General features: G+C 36.5%; 1 protein-coding gene across 1 annotated transcript; it reads right to left on the bottom strand.

Moving 5' to 3' along the window:
• Nucleotides 1-16,821: 16,821 nt before the first annotated feature.
• On the bottom strand, nt 16,822-17,343 carry LOC132617838 (uncharacterized). The gene has a single exon (XM_060332911.1). It carries the CDS (start codon nt 17,341-17,343, stop codon nt 16,822-16,824), a length of 522 nt encoding a protein of 173 aa, XP_060188894.1.
• Between the last annotated feature and the right edge of the window lie 386 nt (nt 17,344-17,729).

Raw genomic sequence — 17,729 nt, forward strand, 5'->3', positions numbered from 1 at the left:
TATATAAAAAGGTAATGTTGCACCTCAAATACTAATGAACCTCATCTCCTGTTAACTTTCTCCATCAATTGTTGTTCAACAAAATTAAGCTCCAAATTTTCTCTGATCAATGATCCCAAAACGTCGGTGATCAAACTTGGATTTTTAAAGGTACTATATTCTGAATTTAAATAATTCTACTTATTTATATGCACCAACTACAAAAAGGGTGGGAGAATCTACAAACTTTGAGTATCTTATTTGCTTTGTCCTGTATATTCCTTGGATTTATTTTATTGAGAACCGTTCTTATTGTTCATAGATATCCTTTCATAAACAGGAAGAAAGAAAATAGCTTATTGCCTTCCTACTTACTTTTGTTATGAAAAATATTACTTATGGATGTCCCTAGTTCCTTGTATAGTTAAGTCTAACATCCAACAAGGGTTGTGGTGGGATGGATAGGATCCTTTTACCCTTTCGAGCTTTCTTGTTAGGGTGCACTTTCCCTTTGAATAGGCTTTATGCTGCGCGACTCCGGTTTAGTCGGGGCCTAAATCAGGGGCGGAGCTACCTTGCTTGAGGGGTGTCGCTTCGCCGGAAAAAATTACATTGTATAGATAGGTGAATTTAGGTTTTATATTATGTATACCGGTGTTGACACCTCTTGACACAAGTAAAAGGTTTGGTGTAGCGGCTAAGGGGTTGCAAACATCCCCTAAGGTCGCGCGTTTGATCCTAGATAGCCACATACTTATATTTTTTGACACCCCTTAATATGAATCCTGGCTCCACCACTAGGCTCAATGCAAGTACAGACATTGGTTGGGAAACCAAACAAAAAAGTCTACGCCACGAAAAATTTACTAGAAGTAAAGATATTATATGTTAACTTGATCTTTTTAGAGTCTCTTGCACCTTGTCCTGTGTTACTTATTACCAATAAATTAGTTGCAGAAGTACACGAAGTCGTGGTTATTAGTTTTGTTATTATTATTATCAAAGTACATTAATTCTCAATTATTTAAATATTTGACCTTTTCTTTTCTGGACTATTAGGAACTTTAGATTAGAAAGAAAGAAAGAATGGAGATCTCAGAGAGAAGCAATGGACAGAAAAAACATGTCATTACCATACCCAAAGAAGTTGTTATTGAGATATTACAAAGAGTACCTAGCCAAGATTTGGCTGAAAAGTTAAAGATGGTATGTATGCAATGGTGTTCGATTATCTACGGTGGAAGCTTTGCCTACTCACACATTGAGCACCAAATAAAGTCGTCATCGTTCTCACAACTTGAAGCAGTTGTTATTAAAACGGCAATTGATCAACAGTCTATTACATTTTCTTCCTTGGAATGGCACAGTTATAGTCAAAATCATGATCAATTTGAAGATTGGAAGACTTAAAGACTTATATACAACAAAAGTCGTTTGGAGCCCGACATTTTTAGCGAGAGATAATTATAATAAGCACATGATGACGACGGCGAATTCTATGAATGGTTTCGTCTGTTTCTGGTCTAATCGTGATGCTTGTTTCCATATCTTCAATCCCGTCAGTAAGGAACATGTCACAACCCCGATGAATTCATATATAGGTATTGTTAGTTTTATAATATGTGCGGATCCTAAGTTTAGAGGGAAACGCTCTTTTATTTATTGTCTTTATCCCTTTTATAAGTAAAAATTAATCTGTACTCTTGTGTTTACCCAAAACTAATAAATACATGACACATGACTTAACTTACCCTCAAATTGCTAGTAAATCGTAGTTAAGTAATATACAATCTAACCCTAATTTTAAACTTAATTATGGTAAAGTATTCTGATTTGGTGTAAACACAAAGTGGGAAAATTCTTAACCGTCTTTATAAGCCTAAGTTCACCAAGTGTCCTACAATTAATATTTTCTCTGGGTGTGTGTTTATATACATACATAGAGTGCGGACTGCGGTATAGGACAATAACTTGGACTTGGCGTGGCTGGACATTAATTAAGGATTTTATTTGTGTTTTACTTCAATTCCAGAATATTTAGTTTATTTATAATTTAAATTTAAGTTTAAGTTTATTGTAAAGTGTCTATTCGTAGTGATCTCGTCCTTGCTCGCTAATTACTGAAATTCTCTGTGAAGTGACTATGAAAACTCTTATTTTCCAATCTATATAGGAGCAATATGGAATCTAGATTTCATGCATCAAGCCTTTTTCTTGATTTTGCTCTATTCTACTGCTACTTGTATAACAGGTACTATAAGGAAGAGACATACTGCAGTGGGCTTTGGATTTTGCCCACTTACGTATGATTACAAGGTGGTCGTTCTTGATAGTTCAACTTCGAGTAAGATTAAACCTTTAGTTTTCACTATTGGAAGAGACCATTATTGGAGGCCTTTGGAAGATATTCCTCATCATATTTGTGATGAAGTTCAGACAGTTACATATGTGAAGGGAAAATTATACTGGTACGCAATGACGTGTACTTCTGCCGATAAACATCTTAAATATGAAACACACACTCTCATTTGCTTTGATGTATCTAAGGAAGAATTCGATATAACTGTGGTTCCGATTGAGATTCTAGAAGGATCTGTAAGTGCAGCGGAAAAGGGAGGAAGGCTTCATTTGGTAATCATAAGTTGTGGTCCTGTTTGCTCTCTCTTGATCCAGGTATATGTTGCCCACAGTATTGATGATCTTAGTAGCTTAAATTCATGGAAGAAAGAGTTCACTGTGACTGCTCCTAGTATTGCGTATCTCATGGATGGACTAGAGCATGTGTATCTCATAAGAATTACCGATGAGATCTTGGTGATTCAACTTGATGAAAGAGAATGGGGTTTTTTCGATGTTGCAAATGGAAAGCTGTTGGCTTTATTTCCTATGCCACATTTTGTAACTACAACAATCCCATATGTCCCAAGTTTGGTCACTCTTCGCCATCACCCATTACTTGCTTCCTCCTCTTGACCTATATCCCTTGCGTAGTGCTAGACTAGATTAAGTTTGTTATTTTTAAGTCTGAATTCAACTTATATTGTAATCGTGTTTAGTGTCAGTTTCACTTTATTTTTTTTATTTACTATCATTTTGGTGGCTCGCAATTTGGACCAGATACTCAAAAGAGCTTAATTTGAGCAACATTTAAAATAGACAATTTTTTTTTTTTTTTGACTTATTCGTAATTTTCTTCTCCAGTAATCTTTAAGCGTTAAGCACTGGTAATATTTGTTAGTTTTTGTTAAAACAAGAATGATAATAATAAAAGAAATCCAAAATAAACTTGTTTGGCTTAGAGGCACGTTAAGACGTTTCTTGAAGATAGTTGGAGTCTCTCCCACGAGCAAACGGAAGAATAAATAACAACTCTATCTTCAGGATTCAACTAAGCCACAACAAGTATTATTCAAGAAAGTTGTTCTTCTATTCTTGAATTGGTGATTTCACCTTTTGATCAATGTCTCTAAAGTTTTTAGGGGAAATTGTTTTCTTGAAGTGCTTGCCTTTTCCAAAAGAATGAAACACTATTTATAGGATAAAAATTACATAACATAAAAGTTTTCATTAAATAGGATTTAAAATAGGTTCATGAATTTTTCTTAAAATACATGCAACTTTCATGTAACTTTCAAGAACCTAAAACGTAAAATACTAAATGAAGAATGTATCTTCAAATTCACATTCATTTAGTTTTGAAAAACTTTTATCAGATGAAATGTTTCAAAATTAATTAAAACATTAACTTAACAATCCCCCACTTGTTTCAAGAAATTTTGAAAATATTTTTGAGATATTAATCTAGTAATATGCATCAATAATGGTGTCTTTTGGACTTGAACCATTAGCTAGTGAATACATTCTAAATCATTGACTACTTAGTGAACGAATCTTGAACTGAGTAGATCATTAAATGAAGTAGAAAAATTTCCACGCACATTACTATGTTCCGGTGAAAATCGTAATCCTTCGACACCTTACGGCCATGTGTCCTAAATCCTTTAAACTAAGTGCTTTAAGATTTCCCTATTAAAAATCTTATTGAAGCGGCCTCCACTTCGCACTTAGCGCGGTGAATTCATCAAGAGTAACTTTGCATACTCCGACCAAATAGTCTATGAATTCATTAAGAGAATTTAATCTCATCCTCCTTTAAAGCAAAGTGTCGATAAATCTATCAAGAGGGTTCCTACACACTCCAACCAATACCGGTTTATAGACTTATTAAGAGAATATAATCTCATCCTCCTCTACAGTAGGAATATTGGTAAATCTATCAAGAGTCGTCATACTAACTCCAACCGAGATCGGTCTTATAGATTTATTAAGAGAATAGAATCTCAACCTATGCACATTTACTCACTCTTTGAAGAAATGGAAGTTTTATTGATGTGCTCCACAATTGTAACTTTACTTGTTTTTCCCTTTGAACCTAAGATTACATCATTAGGTAGGGTTACCATAAAGTACAATTAATTTACAACAGGCTTTATTCTCATCCCTTTACAAGTTTCCATTACTAACTCTTTGCCTAACCCTTTAGACAAAGGATCTGCTAGATTAAATCTGGACTTCACATATTGAAGCGATATTATGCCATCCTCCAATAGCCTTCTCACATGATTGTGTTTGAGACGAACTTGCCTTGATTTTCCATTGTAACAATCACTTGAAGCCCAAAAAATAGCAGTTTTATTATCACAATAGATAGTCAAAGGTGGCATTGGCTTACTCCACATAGGAATATCTATCAACATACTTCGAAGCCAGTCAGCTTCTTCTCCAGCAGAAGACATAGCTATAAATTCTGACTCCATGGTTGAGTGAGTAATACATGTCTGCTTCTTTGATTTCCAAGAGATTGTTGCTCCGGCCAAAGTGAAAATCCAAGCAGTAATAGATTTAGAGTCATTTGGATCGGAATTCCAAGTAGCATCACTATAGCCTTCAATAACTGCTGGAAAGGTATAATAATGTAGGTCATTATTAATCGTGCCCTTTAGATACCTTAAAACACGAATTAAGGCATTCCAGTGTTCAACTCCGGGGTTACTGGTAAACTTACTCAAAGTTCCTACTGCATAACCAATATCTGGCCTGGTACAATGCATGGCATACATAAGACTCCCAACAATCTGAGAATACGTCAACTGATCAAGAATGTCACTAGAGTTTCGCACTAGTTTGATGCTAGGATCAAATGGTGTAGGAGCAGGCTTGTCATCAAAATGACCAAACCTCTTCAGAACTTTCTCAATATAACTTGCTTGAGTAAGAGTCAAACCATTAGCTGATCTCAAAATTTTAATGCCCAAAATTTCATCAGCTTCTCCAAGATCCTTCATTTCAAACTGAGAAGCAAGAAATGATTTTGTTTCTTTAACTCTTTCAATATCAGTTCCAAAGATCAACATGTCATCCACATAGAGACAAATTATAACTCCCGAATTTTCTTGAAATTTACTGAATATGCATATATCGCCACCATTGATTGAGTAGCCATTAGAAATCATGGCCTTTCTAAATTTCTCATGTCATTGCTTTTGAGCTTGTTTTAATCCATAAAGAGATTTACGAAGCTTACAAACTTTATGTTCCTGACCAGGAATGATAAACCCCTCTGGTTGTTTCATGTAAACTTATTCATCTAGATCTCCATTCAAAAACGCGGTCTTAACATCCATTTGATGAATTATCATATTATGAATTGCTGCTAAAGCAATTAAGAGCCGAATAGACGTCATCCGAGTTACAGGTGCAAAGGTATCAAAATAATCAATATCTTTCATTTGAGTAAAACCTTTTGCTACCAAGCGAGCTTTGTACTTATCTATAGTACCATCAGATTTTAATTTCTTCCTAAAAATCCATCTACAACCAATAGGTTTACACCCAGGAGGAAGATTTGATAAAATCCATGTATTATTTGACATGATAGAATGCATTTCATCATCAATAGCTTCACGCCAAAAAGGAGCATCATGGGAAGATACTGCTTCAGCGTAACTTTCAGGATCTTTTTCAACCAAATAAACTTGAAAATCAGGTCCAAAGTTCTTTGGTTGGGCTGATCTTATACTGCGCTTCAGATGGATTTCTTCCACGGACTCAACTGTTTTTCTCTTAAGAGGAGATGTAAAAGAACTTGCATCTTGTTCTAAAGATTCTTTTTCCATAGGAAATATATGCTCAAAAAAGTTAGCATGTAAAGATTCAATAATTGTGTGAGGACTTGGAGTCTCAAAATTTAAGAATCTATAAGCCTTACTGGTCTGAGAATAACCAATAAACACACAATCTACTCCTCTATAGCCAACCTTAGCCAAATGTTGATCTGGTAATCTAACATGAGCCAAACAACCCCATACTTTAAAATACTTTATATTTGGCTTTCGATTCTTCCAAAGTTCATAAGGGGATGCCTCAAGTTTCTTGGAAGGTATTCGATTCAAAATATGACAGGCTGAAAATAAGGCTTCAGTCCACAAATTTCCAGGCATACCAGATCCATAAAGCATAGAATTAACCATTTCTATAAAAGTCCTATTTTTCCTTTCTGCTACACCATTTCGTTGTGGTGTATAAGATGTAGTCAATTGTTTTTCAATGCCTTCTTTTTCACAAAAAACAATAAAATCTGATTTTAAATATTCTCCACCTCTATCAGATCTAATTGATTTAATCTTCAAACTCAATTTATTTTCAACATCTGCTTTATATGTTTTGAAAGACTCAAATGCCTCGTCTTTTGTTCTTAATGGAAAGGCATATGTATATCTTGAGTAATCGTCAATGAAAGTGATAAAATATCTCTTACCATGACGTGACAAATTAACAATCCATCTCACAGATATCGGTGTGAATTAATTCCAAAAGTGTGGATGTCCTTTCAACCGTCTTAAAAGGTTTCTTTGTTATCTTGCATTTACTACAAGTAAGACACTTAGTAGTATGATCTTTTCCACAGTCCTTAATTAATCCATTTTTCACCATAAGTTGTATGGATCTAAAATTCACATGACCAAGACGTTCATGCCATAAATCTAGAGACTCCACAATATAAGCAGAAATATTTTCATTATTAATATTGAGTTTGAACATTCCATTTGTAGCATAGCCTTTTCCAACAAATATGCCATTTTTAGACAGTATATATTTATCTGCCTCAAAAATCATTCTAAAACCATGCTTCGAAAGAAGCGTACCTGACACCAAGTTCTTCCGAATTTCAGGAACATGCAACACGTCCATCAGTGTGACTATCTTTCCGGAAGTAAACTTCAATTCAACAGTTCCTTTTCCCACAACCTTAGCAGAGGACGAGTTTCCCATATACAAAACTTTGTCGTCCCCCACTAATTCATAGGTCTTGAAAGCATTTTGATCACCTGATATATGACGAGTTGCACCAGTGTCTATCCACCATTCCACTTGATTTCCTGCTACAAATGCTTCGGTAACCATTGCTACAAATTCATCTTTTCCATGATTATTTGCCTTTTCTTTCTTCTTTTCAGCTTTAAGAATTTTACAATCACGCGCATAGTGACCAAATTTGTGACAGTGGTAACATTCAACCGACTTAGAATTGGTACTAGTACGCTTAAAATTCGTACTTCTCTTTGCCTTCGGAATTTTCTTATTAACAGATTCCTTCTTGGTTGATTTTTCTTCAACCACATGAGCTTTCATGACGGGTTCCTTCAAAATATTATTGTCACGATATCGAGTCTCTTGTTCAATTTGCAAATGCTGCAACAATTGCTCAAGAGTCAAATCTTCTTTTTTTGTGTAAGAGTTTGCTTCTGTATTCTTTCCAAGAGGAAGGAAGTTTCGAGACAATAGCACCAACATGAAAGTTTTCATCAAGAGCAATTCCAGAGATAGCAATTTTATTAGCTATAAGTTGGAATTCTTGCACTTGTTCAGTGATTGACTTATCATCAACCATTTTGAACTCCATATAGTTTGAAACAAGAAATTTCTTTGAACTCGCCTCTTCCGCCAAATAGATATTTTGGAGAGTGTCCCAAATATCCTTAGCAAATTTGCACTTGGTATAATATTGATCATAAAATTTGTTGGACATTCCTCCAAGAATATAATTCTTACATAAATAATCATCATCTTTCCACTTGGCAATTTGTTCTTTAAACAAAGTAGCCTCGTCAGTTGCTACCTCAGAACCAGGAGCATTAGGACAAGGTTGTTCAAGAACATATGCCAACTTCAACCGTCTTAAAAAGAATTCCATCTTTCCACGCCATCTAGGAAAGTCTTTGCCATCGAATATTTCAAAATTAGGATTAGGTAGAGATGGAACACCATTCAATGTTGATGTAGTAGCCATAGAGACAACTATCTTCAAATTGTTAAAACAAGAATGATAATAATAAAAGAAATCCAAAATAAACTTGCTTGGCTTAGAGGCACGTTAAGACGTTTCTTGAAGATAGTTGGAGTCTCTCCCACGAGCAAACGGAAGAATAAATAACAACTCTATCTTCAGGATTCAACTAAGCCACAACAAGTATTATTCAAGAAAGTTGTTCTTCTATTCTTGAATTGGTGATTTCACCTTTTGATCAATGTCTCTAAAGTTTTTAGGGGAAATTGTTTTCTTGAAGTGCTTGCCTTTTCCAAAAGAATGAAACACTATTTATAGGATAAAAATTACATAACATAAAAATTTTCATTAAATAGGATTTAAAATAGGTTCATGAATTTTTCTTAAAATACATGCAACTTTCATGTAACTTTCAAGAACCTAAAACGTAAAATACTAAATGAAGAATGTATCTTCAAATTCACATTCATTTAGTTTTGAAAAACTTTTATCAGATGAAATGTTTCAAAATTAATTAAAACATTAACTTAACAGTTTTGTGATAGGAAAGAGTAGAGATCAAAGAGAGAGATTCTACACTAAATTAGACATAAAAGTCATAAAAGATGTACCTACTGCAGTGGGCGGGTTACAACCCAACCCCTTTTTTATTGATTCCGTTTTCAGTTTATCCAAATCTGAGCCAAACCGTCCATTTGCAACCATTACTCACAACTACCGAAAAGGTCATAAATGATGGCTAAATATTCGGTAAAACCCTGTGGTGTCGGATATAGTGGCTACTTTTCACCTATTACCTATTGCTATTAAAAATAATTTACTCACAATAAGACCATTTATGAATTCATAATTTGAAATTTATGAATTTTCAAGTGAATTCAAATTTATAATATAGTAATAAATAGCAATAACTAAATAAGAAATGAGTACTCTAATATGTCGGGCACTTCCGTAGAACCATTTCTTTTTGCTCCAGAAATAGGGTGGTCATGAATCAGTAGCGAATTCAGAATTTTTACTTAGAAATTCGAGAAAAATAATAAAAGTTAAATATAAAAAATAATATTGTTGATGAGAATCAAAACTAGGATGCTAAAGATAATTTTAAATATTATAGACCGCTTGAGCTAATCTTTTATTTATATTTAAGGTGTTTAAAAATTAATATATGTATATAAACACAAAAAATCTATTTTACACATACATTATCATTTTTTACCAAACACCTTCACCGACACTTAAATCCGCCCCTGCCATGAATGCCACTACCGTAAACCACCTTTTGCCAGATGTAGATCCATCAACATCCGATGTTATCCACTCTTTTGATGCGCTACCCATGACATCAGCTCCCGCTGTGATTTTTTCTTAACGAAAGTACTAATAGTTACTCCTTTATTTTTATTTTTATTTTTACTAGAAAGGAAAAAATAGAAGCTCCTGGAATGTGTGCAGATGTACCTACTGTTTTCAATTTCAAGTAGTATATTTACCTACAGATGTGATTTTTTTGAAGGATTTCTACTAAATTTTTATTTTTACAGAAAAGCCAAGGTTTCAACAGCGTTGTTTTTGGTCATTTAAGGAAAAGCTGATGGAAATTTACATTTTCTCCATCACTTATCATTAGGGGTGACCATGGTACAGTATTTAAAATTTCGTAATTTCGATTTTCGATTTCTAAAAATACTATATCATTACCATACCAAATTAATTCGGTATGGTTTGGTATTTTTAAATTTGATTTCGGTATTTTACGGTACGGTAAATTGGTAACCAAAGTTTGTTCAACTTTGTCGAACATATAATCAGATCGTAGAGGATTACTTCGCCTATTCAAGAAACGTCTTAATTATATCGTACTCATACCTCACATATAAAAAATTCAAAAGAAATTACAAGCAATCCCCTTTGTAAATCTATTACACAACAAAAACATTTCAATCAAGAAAGAGTACTCAAAGTTCAAACGTCTAAACAATTAGTTTTGTACTAATATCAATTTAATATACATGAATGGCATATGTAATTACATACTTCGGTATGATATTCAGTATTTTCTTTATAAATACCGAATATCAAATTTTTATAAAATGCATACCAAATATCGTATCAAACACCATAATACCGAAATTGTGATATAAAAAATTTCAATTTCAATATGGTAATCGGTATATACCATATCATTCCCACCCCTACTTATCAAACTCGTATTTCGGATGAGGCTCATCTCTAGTACAATGTTGCCTCCAGTTGATCCTGTGCAATAGTTAAGATTGTGTCATCCGTCTATTTTCTAATTTAATGACCAATATTTATTTAACTAAAACAACTCCTTAAACCGTGGTTAAACCCCTTGATTACTACTTATCTGATTATCCTTTCCACATTTGCAGCATCAAAGTAGGCGATAATCTTGCTAAATTAAACAAGCATCCGAAAAAATTGCTGGAAAATCTGTTGATTGGAAAATTATATTTTCTTACCATGAAAATGGAGAAACGAAACAATCAGCAAAAACATAAGATCAAATCATCTAGATGGACAAAGCTATTTATGGCCTAAAATGAAACATTGATAAGGCAAATTTATTAAAATCTTAAAACTGAAAAAGGTCTTGAACGCAATTGATATCAAGAAATGATTGACAGGAATTTTTTTTATTTTTTTATTTTGGTTGGAAGGAGATATTTCATTATTTAAGCAAATATAACAGCATTAGAGTATGAGAAGTATGCATACTTCCCGATAAAGTAGTAGGATCTGCTAAATTACTATTACAGGCCTTTACTTGTCTATGAGAAGTAGTTCCTAACATGTCTGCCCAAAAAGCTTTATATGCAAACATAGGAGAAACTATGAATATTTTAGGCCTATCAAAAGTGTTGCTTCTTGTTCCTTCCTTTGCTAGTAGATCGGCTACTTGATTTTGCTCCTGGAAGCTATGTTTGATCACTGGGCTCCCAGTTGCTGCATCAACAATCTGCATTCACTAATGAAAGAGTCGTAAGGCAACTGACCACTATTAATCATGTTAATTACCTCTTTTGAGTCTGTTGCTATTTCTAGCGGTTTGCGGTTATTCTCCAGTGCAATTCTCATTCCCTGCAATATGGCTAAAAGTCCAGTGATCCATTCGCCACCGTGATTTCTTATCACACCAGCAATTCCCCCAGGCCTAGGATTTCCTAGTGACGATCCATCAGTATTCAGTTTGTATGTCCCTATGTCGGGTGGTTCCCATTTGACTGAAATAGTGATATGTTGGTTGGTTTGCCTGGGTTTGCCAATAATGTACACTGACTCAATAGATACAATCTGCCTAAGTTTATATACCCTTCAATCCATATGAAATTTTGTAACATTCTGCAAATACGAGGAGACTTTTAGATATGATTGCTCCATTTTTTTGGTGCATATTTGAAAATGTTTTAAAAGTACTTTATATATGAAGGGGTATAAATGTAAATTTAATAAATTCTTAACAGGTTCACGGTTAAACCGATAAGGAAAATGAGCAAACCATACACCGCACCATTAAGCGTTAACTATAAAATTTCAAATCATAATCCAACCGCTACTCCGATAACCTGCTAGCAATAAGACAACAAACCTATTTACTTATTTCTTTTGTTTTTATTTAATCTTAGTGTGTTTTTTTTTTTTTTTTAAAGGAGCAGCAAGATGGAGAGATATCAATAAATCACATATATAGCAAGAGTTTTGCCTACTTTAATGTTGCAAATGTGGTAAGGATAAATTAGATAGTAATTAGGAGGCTTAACCATGGTTTGAGGGATTACTTCTAGGTAAATGAATGCTGGCTATTAGATTTAAACATGGACAAATGGCACAACTTAGCTGTGCACTGGACCAACCGGAGGCAATATGTACTGGAAATGAGCCTTCAATTGGTGAAACAGAGACACAATCTTTTGTAACAACTAGTCAACCTGCCCGCCCATCGCGCTATCATAAAAATATACGCATTTGTTTTTCTGTGTTGATCTTTAACATTTGTATGTATTTTTCCTTATAGATTTGATTTTTTCTATTGCATGTTTCACAATTTTTTATTTTTATCTTGTGGCATTATAAATATTTTAATCTTTCAACAAAATTTATATAGAAAAACATGTACATTACAAATTACACCTCGGTCCATAATAAGTGTCCTTTTGGCCTATTTATTTTGGTTCAAAATAAATGTCCAATTACAATGAAAAAGATATTAATTATTTTCTTTCAAATTTACCCCTATTTGAATAAGTGAGTTTTTATGCAATTAAGAAGCTTTATTAAATAAGTACTGCTTAATTAAAGGTAAGTTAGTTAAAATATCTATTTTTTTAGGAGTTAGTATTTTTTTAAGAGCAGTGTCAGAGGTCAAAGGGACACTTATTATGGATCGGGGGAGTAACAAGTTGGAGTATTAATTTTTTTTGGTATTCACCACAGAATTGTCAGTCACTAGTTTTAGCAATTTTTTAAGTCCGTATGAATTATACGACGGGTTTGGTGCTGTAGGAAATATTTTCCGTAAAAGATTTCATTCCTTGACTTAGTTAATATACAAACTATACAACCATAATGTTGGCCTAGAATTAAGGAGCTAACCTAAAATAGGAGATTACAAAATATTCTAACCTAAAATAGGAGATTACAAAATATTCTAACTAATATTTACATAATCTATCACGCCCCCGCAGTCGAAACGGGAGGTTTACGAACGCTGAGACTGTCCCGAAAATCTTCAAATAAGACTTGTGGTAGTCCTTTGGTGAAAATATCGGCAATCTGATAACGGGATGGAACATGGAGGACACGAACCTGTCCACGTGCAACCTTTTCACGAACAAAATGGATGTCCATTTCAATGTGCTTGGTGCGCTGATGTTGCACTGGATTGCCTGAAAGATAAATGGCACTTACATTGTCATAATATACCATAGTAGCCTTATGAATAGGACAATGTAATTCTAACAGAAGATTTCGAATCCAGCATGACTCGGAGACAACATTAGCAACCCCCCTATACTCCGCCTTAGCACTCGAATGAGAGAGGGTAGGTTGGCGTTTCGAAGACCAAGATATCAAGTTATCTCCAAGGAAGACACAACAACCCGATGTCGACCGACGTGTGTCAGGGCACCCCTCACCCCCCCCCCCCCCCCCCCCCAAAATCCGCATCAGTATAGAAAAGGAGGTCAGTAACTGAAGATGGATAAAGATGCAAACCATAATCAAGTGTACCCTGGATGTAACGGATGATGTGCTTAAGAGCATGCATATGATCATCTCGCGGAGCATGCATGTGTAAGCATACCTATTGAACAGCATAAGAAATATCCGGCCTCGTGAAAGTAAGATACTGAAGTGCACCTGCGAGACTGCGAGACTGCGATAGTGAGTCGGGTCATCATATGGAGCACCGGATGTGCTGCTCACCTTCGGTTTAGTATCAACCGGAGTAGAAGTAGCCTTACAAGACGACATCCCAGCACGATCAATGATTTCTTCGGCATACTTACGTTGCGAAAGAAACATGCCATCCTTATGGCGAGTGACATGAATGCCAAGGAAATAATTCAAAGGACCCAGATCCTTCATAGAAAATTCCGAGACAAAGAGAGTCATAATGGAGCAACGGATAGAATCTGAGGAAGCAGTAAGAATAATATCATCAACATAAAGTAAAATGTATGCCATATCGGACCCTTTTTTGTAGATGAACAAAGAATTGTCAGATCTGCTGTTTGAAAAACCAAGAGAAGAGACATAATATGCAAAACGCTTGTACCATGCCCTCGGGGCCTGCTTAAGTCCATATAAGGACTTACGGAGTAAACATACATAATCCGGATGAGTGGGATCTCTGAAACTCATAGGTTGATGCATATACACTGTTTCCTTGAGCTCACCGTGTATGAAAGCATTCTTGACATCGAGCTGATGAATAGGCCACTTCTTTGATAAGGAAAGGCTGAGAACGGTACAGATCGTAGCTGGCTTGACCACCGGACTGAAGGTCTCGCCACAATCAATGCCAACCTGTTGAGTCTTTCCATCACCTACAAGACGGGCTTTATGCCTCTCAAAATCACCATTAGACTTTTCGTTATAAGTGAAAATCCACATAGAACGAATAACATTCACATTAGGTGGACGGGGCACCAACTCCCACGTCTTATTTTTAATAAGAGCATCAAATTCATCATCCATAGCCATTTTCTAATTCGGGTCACGAAGGGCGATCACAGGGTTACGAGGGAGAGGGAATTTTGTAACCATGGTATTCAATTTAAACGTACGTTTTGGCTTAAAAATACCAGTTTGACTCCGGGTCACCATTCGGGGTGGATTGGTAGAATGGGGCAGCTGGGGTGATGTTTGTGTGGGTGTGGGAGACGGAGCGGGTTAGGCAGCAGGGGAGGCGGCTGGCCCATACGCTGCCAACGGAGGGGAGGAGGCAGTACAGTCCACAGTGGGAGGGAGGGTAGTCAGCTGGGTCACGAGTGAAGCATAGGGTGGTCCAGGCCGATTATCCAGATCAGTAGCCATATGATGCAACCAAAATGGGGAAATCCCTTCATCCAAAAAATCATAAGTCGTTGAAGTAGGAGAATGTAAATTGGAAAATGGGAAAACATTCTCATCAAAAATCACGTGACGAGAAATAATGATCTTTTTGGACGATAAATCATAACACTTATACCCCGTATGATTCGTAGGATACCCCAAAAATACACACGGTATAGACCGGGCTTGCAATTTGTGGATAGTCATAGAACGAAAGAGGGGATAGCATAAACACCTAAAAACCTGAAGATGAGAGTAAGATGGCTTTCTTTGGTATAGCACTTGAAGAGGAGAAACATGACCCAATAATTTGCTTGGTAAAATATTAAGAAGGTATGTTCCCATTTGTAAGGCGTGATGCCAAAATGAAAGGGGAAGAGAAGCATGAGCAAGGAGAGTCCGAGTGATATTATTGATAGGTCGGATTTTTCTTTCGGCTTTCCCATTTTGTGATGACGTATGTGGACAAGAAAGACGAAATGACATCCCATTAGACTCACAAAATTTCCCGAATTGACCATTATCATATTCCCTCCCATCATCACATTGGACATTTTTAATATGACGTTCAAATTGGGTATGAATGTGGGCTTATAAAGCTAAGAATTTCGCATAAACATCGAAAGTCCATAAAAACTTCAAAAAATCATCCAAAAAAAGAACATAATACCGATGACCCAATGAACTTAACACGGGAGAGGTCCACAAATCACTATGAATAATATCAAATGGCATCAAAGTTTTGGAAATAGAACAAACAAACGACAACTTAATGTGTTTACCAAGAACGCAAGAACGACAAATACTAGAATGACTAGATTTATTACATTCAATGCTTTTATTAAGCCTAAGACAATCCAAAATAGAATTTCCCGGATGACCCAAACGAGCATGCCAAAAAGGAGAGGACAACACCGCAAAGGTTGATGGAGTGGTGGTTGGATATTTGATGGTGGTGATTGGATAAATATCTCCCCGACTATCACACCGCATTAGTGCCATCCCCGTCTGAAAATCCTTCACAGAAAACCCATATGGATCAAAGTCAACAGACACAGAATTATCAGTAGTAAACTTTCGGACTGAAATTAAATCCTTAATGAGTTTAGGAGCATGTAAGACATTCCGTAAGGATAAAGGGGGGTATGGGGAAGGCAAACTAGTATGACCACAACCACGAATTGGAATCGAATGACCATTTCCCACAACAATATCATTATTTTGATTGCTCAAATTAAAATAAGACGAGAGATTACCGTCCGAGGATGTCATATGAGAAGTGGCCCCGGTATCCATGTACCAATTTTGATCGGGCGGGTTCAAGGTCATGGTGTGCATTGCGGACTCGATGTTGGTTGGAACATACGACCCATGAGGTGCCACTGCTGCCGTATATAGCTATTGGGCTGGAGGAGGGCCCAATATACCTTGCTGTCGTGCTGGGCCAGGCGGGGGACAAGCCCATGACGTGGTCGGGTACGGGCAGGGGGGAGGAGTAGCAACCCAACGAGGCTGTGGTACCCACTGCCAGTGGCCAAACTGTCCGGCAGGCCACTGCTGTGAAGAGGAGCCCGCTGGCAGCGGACCACCGCTGCTACGGCCTGAACCACCGCGTCCGCCGGATGTGTTTTTACCGTCGCCTGAGCCGCGGCCAGAACTACTTTTTCGGCCAGTCCCAGCATTTTGGCGGTGGGAATTTTTGGTTTTCCCTCAGCGTGAGCTTGTGTTTTCAGTGGGCAATGCCGCGTCGTCGACTGCGGCTACTATAGCCGAACCAGACCCGTGAGACACCATTACCACAAGTTCACGTTCTTCTAAAACAAGGGAAGACCGAGCCTCTGTGAATGGGGGAGAGGCTTAGCATGGCGAATTTGTGTCCCAACCCCTTTGTACGCTTCAGTGAGACCCGAAATCAGTTAAAGGACAAGATGGCTATTCGTTACGGGAGCTCCAACATTTTTCATTTGATCCGCAAGGATTTTTAGACGTTGACAATAGGCAGAGGCATGGGGAAAATCCTCCATACAAGTCGTCGTGAATTCTTTTTCGAGAGTCACCGCACGAGAGGTTTGATGATCTTGGAATATATCACACAAGCGAACCCAAGCGTCCATGGCAGTAGCGTCTGGTTCGATGATGGTGTTTAACAAATCATTCGAAATTGTTGAATATATCCATTGAAGCACGGTGGCGTCAATGGACGTCCATAATTCGACTTCCTTATCAGTTTTGGGAGCCGGCTTCTCCTTACCTGTGGGTGGAGGAATGATGTGATGAAGGACCTTGTGAGAACGAGCATGAATCTTGAAAAGCTCGGCCCATGTTCCGTATTGTGAGTTCTCCATCTCAAGAGTAACAGAGATGTGATTCTTGATATTCGAGACAACGAGGGTTGGGTGGAACGAGGGCTTAACCCGAGTGGGTGTTGCATCGGCCATGGCGGATGTAGTAGAGAAAGAAGGTGACGGAAAGAGGAAGAAGAAAGAGGGACTAGGGCGTAGCGGAAGGAGGAAGAAGAAAGAAACCCTAATCTGATACCATGTAGGAAATATTTTTCGTAAAAGATTTCATTCCTTGACTTGGTTAATATACAAACTATACAACCATAATGTTGGCCTAGAATTAAGGAGCTAACCTAAAATAGGAGATTACAAAATATTCTAACTAATATTTACATAATCTATCAGGTGTTGTAGCTAAGGTTGAAATTGTGAGTTTTTTTATTTCCACATGAAAGGGAGGAGAAAATGACAAAAATGTTTCCTCATGTTTGAGAGTAGATTAAAAATAGTCACTCAAGTATGTACTGAACAGTTTGGGTCCC

Source organism: Lycium barbarum, chromosome 1 (genome assembly GCF_019175385.1).
Source record: "Lycium barbarum isolate Lr01 chromosome 1, ASM1917538v2, whole genome shotgun sequence".
NCBI lineage: Eukaryota > Viridiplantae > Streptophyta > Magnoliopsida > Solanales > Solanaceae > Lycium > Lycium barbarum.

Coding starts and splice junctions, on each gene's coding strand:
- LOC132617838 (XM_060332911.1), bottom strand. CDS start 17,343: ATGGCCGATGCAACACCCACTCGGGTTAAGCCCTCGTTCCACCCAACC.